General features: G+C 41.1%; 1 protein-coding gene across 1 annotated transcript in view; it reads right to left on the bottom strand.

The window, feature by feature from the left end:
- Window positions 1–6,481, bottom strand: part of LOC138058239 (ATP-dependent RNA helicase DHX8-like) — a 166,650-nt gene that overhangs the window by 6,876 nt on the left and 153,293 nt on the right. The window contains exons 18-20 of the mRNA XM_068904148.1: window positions 2,480–2,637; window positions 973–1,113; window positions 430–642 (exon numbers count right to left, since the gene is read on the bottom strand). Of these exons, the coding sequence (XP_068760249.1) occupies window positions 430–642; window positions 973–1,113; window positions 2,480–2,637 (512 nt within the window). The remainder of the gene's footprint in view (window positions 1–429; window positions 643–972; window positions 1,114–2,479; window positions 2,638–6,481) is intronic.

Genomic DNA, 6,481 nt, shown 5'->3' with positions numbered 1-6,481 from the left:
TCACCAGCTTCTTAACTAGCACGCCCAAATTAAGTCCCTTTCCCCTGGCAAATAAACCAAATACTACGAAAGGTTTCTTGAAAGCAATCTTCAGTTGGTATATATGATGATCATTTAAAAGACACACCATGAACTCAGAACCAAGGTGGTTTAAAAAGGTGACAATTTCTAGAAAAGGGGGCCAACAGAAAAGCGTAATACAGCTACACCAAACACCACAAATCATAGATGCACCTAAAGTAATGTGCAGCTGGTTGACATCATAATCATTAGTTTAACTCCACTTAGCTATAAGTTATATTTCCTAAGCAAATATTTCTGGGGAACTTTAGCAATACTTTCTGCTCATCAATGGAGGACAAAGGCTTGGGACATGGGGAGACAAAGGTTGGAGGATTATCAAAATCAAAAACAAAAGTCTTTACTTGCCTCCATCGGTGGTGGGTCCATAAAATCAAAGGATAATAGGTCATTGATGCCCATGGCTTTGAGAGACAGTATAGTACTTGCAAGGTTTGTACGTTGAATCTCAGGGACTGCAGTTGGTAGCATCTCATCTCTGTACGCACGCTCTGTATAAAGGCGATAACACTTACCAGGCCCTGTCCTACCTGCCCTACCAGAGCGTTGCTTAGCTTGAGCCTGCAAGTATAGCAAACAGTGGTAAGCAACTTGTAGTTCACTTTGGTTATGTTTAAGGTATTGCATTATCTTTTTGTAAAAGGTCTAAATCTTGAATACAATGATCAGATTCCCAAATTATTCAATTCAGCAACCCCTTTCTCTCGTTACTGTTTTTACTGTGTAGGAAGGGTGAGCATGGCTAAATTTGACCTTAATTTCAACTGTCTGCAAATACTCTTTATCCCAATATCCTTTGAGCAGATTTACCATCATTTCCTTGTTATTTTCAGTAATCAGCCCTCAATCTCACTAATTTTTCAGAAAAAGAAAAAAACAAGCACAGTGAACCTGTGAAATTGGTGTCACGACCAATGCATCAATTCCTGACTTTGAGTTGTAGACTTTTTGTTTGACAAATCCTGGATCAACCACATAGTATATGCCATCTATGGTCAGTGATGTCTCAGCAATATTGGTGGCAATTACAACCTGACAGGTGAGACAAAAGAATTAATGCAATTCAAGTACACCACGGTCCATGGTCCTCGAGTCTTTACTGTGTGTTGAATTGGAATGGACTCAAACAGCAGCATGGTGGTGGACATGTATCACTATTCTAAAAAGACAATTTGTTCTAAGAATAAGTTTAAAATTGATTACATGATTGAAAAGAGAGTCTACTCTTGTCAGCTATCGCCCAAACTCTAGTAAGTACCTAGATCAAAGTATATCTTCTATTGCCCTCAAGATCAAGCTACAACAAGTTGTAAAATTGTTGAGACACTTTCATTAAAAAACACCTTTTCTAGCTTCCAATACCCGCTATATCTAGAATTCAAACCTTTCCCACTTCCCTTCCCCTCCCCGCCTTTCAAAGTTCACTGTTTAAGTTTGCAACATTGTTTTGTCTTGCTAGCTACACTGATAAGGGGGGAGGAGGGAGGGAGAGGGACTTCAGTGTGGAAGATAATAGGTAAATTAATAATGACCCAAGAAGGCGAAGTGTCTCCACTATTTTTGCAACTTGTTGTAGCTGTCCTCTCCTCTTTTCCAAACAGCCTTCGACAACAAAATTTGACAATTATTGAGCGGGCAGGATACTTTTAATTGTTAAGACCATGGAAACTGTCATGCTTGTATACACCCTTGTTGAAAAGACTTTCTCTGAACATTGCTTAGTGAGTTCTTTAAAATATATTAGTGCACAAAATAATTGCAGAAGATTGCCACACTGGTCAAAGGATTAAGATCATACAACTTAATGCCTGAATATCTTTACTTAATTAAGTAAACATGACTTTGATAAACTTAATGCAGTCCTCTTTTGCAAATATTTCGCCTTTGACTCAAGACATGGATCATTATGAAGATAATTTAAACTCTTTACAGAGACTCTTTAAACTAAATATATATTATGATCCAAACATCTGAGTCAAGAGGAGATACTTTTAAGAGCCTGTACCCATGTCTTTCACCGACAGCTTGTAGTTGCTAAAGTCTAGGTGACAAGATGGGATTATTTGGCAAGCATATTCAAGAGGCACAAACAAATCCATCCAACAAATATATTTGTATACAGTAGCCAGTAAAAATAGTTTCTACCTGGAAACGAACAAGAGGTAATTGAGCGTGCACGACCAATTTCATTCCAAGAACTATGAAAAATATTTCAAGACAACAAAAGTTTTCAATCAACAGTTTATCTTAAGAGTGTGTATACTCGCTCATTCTGCGCGCTCAAAGCCATCCATCTTTGTCGCTTGTTTAGAGTTTGACCCATTAACATTATTCCTGCTAAAGTTTAATGTTTTGAGTGTCAATGGCTTTTTTTTTTACTTTGTCTCTGATAGCAAACCTTTCTGCTGCCAGGAGGAGCAGGATCAAATATCCTGGTTTGCATCTCCGATGGTAGAGCACTGTATACTGGTAAAATAATCAGTTCTGGAACGTCAGGACCCAAGCTCTTCATTCGTTCATATAGTATCTCACAGGCTGTGTCAATTTCCTCTTGGCCTATTAGAAAGGAAATGCAAGCCATTATTGCACCACGTATATATGATTCGCGCATATGTTATAATTAAATAACAACTCAAGAAAACGGAAAGTAAAAAAGGCTGGAGAGCTAAATTACAAAGACCTGGTTAAATAAATGAATAAGTACACAAAAATAAGTGGAAGCATGGCTACACCGCATTCTGTGCACAAGACGTCATGTGCCCTGTCGATCATTTACATATCTTCAAAACATTTTTCCCCTTCCAAAATGGACTTAAAGTTCATTTTTTACACACAATATGATTGTTTGAACAGTTCATGAGAAATAACTACACAAGACACAGTGTCAGATTTCAAGCATTGCGTTCAAGTGGACACAGCTTCACAATTGGTATTCTCAACACTGTGCCTTTCACTTCAACATTGGCTGTATGTACATGTCCATCTGATCCCGGAAAGACCTTGACTATCCTCCCCAATGGCCATTTTTCCATGAGGTGTGTCTCAAGATAACAGCAAAAGAAGATCTCCCACTTCCAGGCCTCGCCTCTCTTTTCCCCACTTCTTTCTTTGGCGAAGGGATGGCAACCACTCTCTCAGCCACCTCTTCCAAAACTGGTGACAAATTCCTGGACATGCCACCACCTCACTGGCTCCGTATCTGATTCTGGTGAAAATTGACCTCCAGGATGACTAAACAAGAAATGGTTTGTTGTTAATGGGTCAGGATCATCTGCGTTTGATGAGTCAACCCCTCAGCTCCCACTACCCCTGTCATGAGCTCTTCATCAGTAAGATCTGCCTTGCAGATCACAGATCCAATATGTAGGGCTAACGCTCACATGGTTCATATGGGATAGAAATCTAGCACTTCATGTTACACTACACTCTATTCAGTTAACTCTGTTTAAAATATAAGTGCTACACGGCCAACGTTTGTATAAACGTAACCTTTCCTTGTACTTGTACATGTTCATTGCCGTTACTTTAACATCTTCAGTTCCCACGGCCTGCTCCCGTCTGACCTTGTAGCTCAGTCGGTAGAGCGGCGGAGATCTAACCCGGAGGTCGTGGGTTCAATTCCCACCCTGGTCAGAGTTTTTCTCTGTCCTTGTGTGGGCCCATTTCCTAACGCTCACATGGTTCATATGGGATAGAAATCTAGCACTTCATGTTACACTACACTCTATTCAGTTAACTCTGTTGAATTACCGGACTGGTACTCATGCTTCAGGTAAGCCACTGCACTATATGCCTCTTGCGATGCATCTCTGTATACATGGATTTGTGAATCTGCAAATTGCTCAAGCCCTTTCAACGATCTTGGTGTCTTGACCTCAGACAGACTTAAGAGCTCTTTAAAGCATGTTGATGCTGCTCTAGAAAGCTTATCTCGCAACTCTTGATCCCACTCTAACCCTGCAGTCCACATATCTTACAACATCATTTAAGCCCTGATGGTAAATGGAGACAAACCCCAACGGTCAAACAGTGTTGCAGTGTGACTCAAGAAACTTCTTTTGGTCAGGCATATGTTGTCAGGTGGAGGGTGCATGACAAATGTGAACTGATCAGCAGCTGACTCCCTTAATAACCAGCATCACATGAGCTGCTAGATCCAAATTGGCCATGCAGTGTTCTTGTGGTATCACCTTCAGAACTTCTTCACAGGTGGAAAGTCACTTTTCCTTGGCATCATTCCAGCTTGCTTCCAAAGAGTTGTGAGATCATGGTGCTCCTTCATTGCTTCTTCTATGGTTTCCACAAAATGTTAATTGTAATCCACGTAGGTGGTCTTGCAAGCTGTTTTGGCTGCTCTTGGGAATTCACTGCTACTTAACTTGGCATTATGCTGCGCCACAAACTGAGCCAAGTATGGTGTGGCATTGACTCCAAACACGACACAATTAAACTCATAACCCTTGGGTGCAATGTTAATGTTCATAACTCGCCACAGAAATCTCTGAACTGAACTGACCTGACAGATGGCTGCAACTGCACCTGAAGATACATCTCTGAAATATCACAAACTACAGCTATAGGCGATCGTCTGAACCTCATGAGAACATTAACCAGATCATTTTGAAGTTTCGGCCCTTTGTTGAGAACATCATTCAATGACACCCCTTTGTAATTGGCCCATGCATCAAACACTGGTCTCACTTTGCTTGTGCCCTTGTCTTGACGAACGACAGGAAAGTGTGGAAGGTACCAAACGTGACTTGCTCCTTCACTCTCTTCCTGAACTTCTCGAATATACCCCTTTCGTTCGTAGCCGTTAATCACTTCTTGGTAAGCAGCAAGTTTACGTTCTGTGCTTTGTAGACCAGTTAATGCCATGGAAAAGTTATTTTCAAGAGGTGAGTTGCAGACTTCCATGGCAATCCAACAACAAAACCATCTGTGGCTGGTTTGAGTGTGGCTAACATGGTTTCTTTTGCTTCTTTATCTTGGGGACGAAATAACACACTTGACTAAGGTTCCTGACTGTCCCACATTTGTTTGATCAATGTGTCTAGTTGCCTTTCCTCACTTACAAAGAACGGTAATTGGTTGACTTCACATTCTGGGTTGTTTTGGGATGGACCAATGCTTGTGCACCCTAAGGGTGTGAGTCTTGCAAAGGGTTCCCCAAGGTTGCCTTTACTTTCTTATTCCAGCCAAACGGGGCCACTTCTTCTCAACAACCCAGTTGACAGCATGCATGTTGTCTGTAACACCCTTCATTGTTTGAGCTATAACTGTTTTCTTGATACAGCCATCACAGCTTTCAAGACCAAATTGAACTGACTGACTTCTAAGACTGGCTGTTTGGTTATTCAACAACCAGAGACTGGTTCACCTATCAACACCTAAGCAATCACTTATGTCTTCATTGATTTGAGATTATGTGCTTCCGTCATCCAATAGAGCATTAATACTCAACGATTTGTTTCCATTCCTGACAACAACTGGGGTGGTCCTCAATGGGAGATACTCATTGCAGTCAGATACACTTCAGTACAGTCTCTTGGCAACGTCAGGCTACCATTCTCATTGTTTTCAACCTGCAATTCCCAGAAGGTCAGTTTTGTCCCATCATGCATCAGTCGATGGTGACAACCATCAATTGAACAACACCCAGCTCTTCTGCATCATGAACTTAAGTAAAACGATGATAGGCAGCTGAAGCAAACATGCAATTCTCGAGCTTTGTTCCACCTTTGATCCACGGGTAGGGCTTTGAACAAACTACAACACCAAAGTCCAAGCTCCTTTGGGCAGAGCTTGCACCTACCCTGAAGATTATTCTTCTTTACTGTCACTTGAGTAACAGCCATTGTACGTCCAACAGAAAAACCCTTTGACTTCAGCTGACCTAGACCTTTGACAGTATCCAATGCAACCACCGTGCCTTCAGCTTCATCATTCACAAATGCATAAAGATTTCTCACATTACTGTCTAAATATTTCTCTCTCAACCAATCTAGATACTTCACCAGCAACTGCTCATTTAGCTTTCGAAGAGATACATAGAATGAACATGCACCCAGTTCACCTTCATGACCAACATCAACAAGTTTTATGATAAGTGTATCCAAAAGCTCAGCGAAAGCATTCTAAGTCAATTGCATTCCCTGCATATACCCCACGGAACTTTTCTAATTCTTCTAATCTCAGTGTAAGTTCACGCCTTTCTCCACCATACTAGTCTTGCTATAGCTACCTCGTATGCCACAGCAGAGTAACCCAAATTCTGAATCGTAGACAATGCTTCTCCCTCCAGACAACTGTACAACCTCAACAGCTTTTTTTCCAGCAGCACTCTTGTGAGTTTGCCCACAATTTCAGGGAACCCAACATACCATGATTCAAATGACCG

This window comes from Montipora capricornis, chromosome 1 (genome assembly GCF_036669925.1).
Source record: "Montipora capricornis isolate CH-2021 chromosome 1, ASM3666992v2, whole genome shotgun sequence".
NCBI lineage: Eukaryota > Metazoa > Cnidaria > Anthozoa > Scleractinia > Acroporidae > Montipora > Montipora capricornis.
The sequence above is the reverse complement of the archived record's forward strand: the minus strand, read 5'-3'. Positions and strand labels throughout refer to the sequence as shown.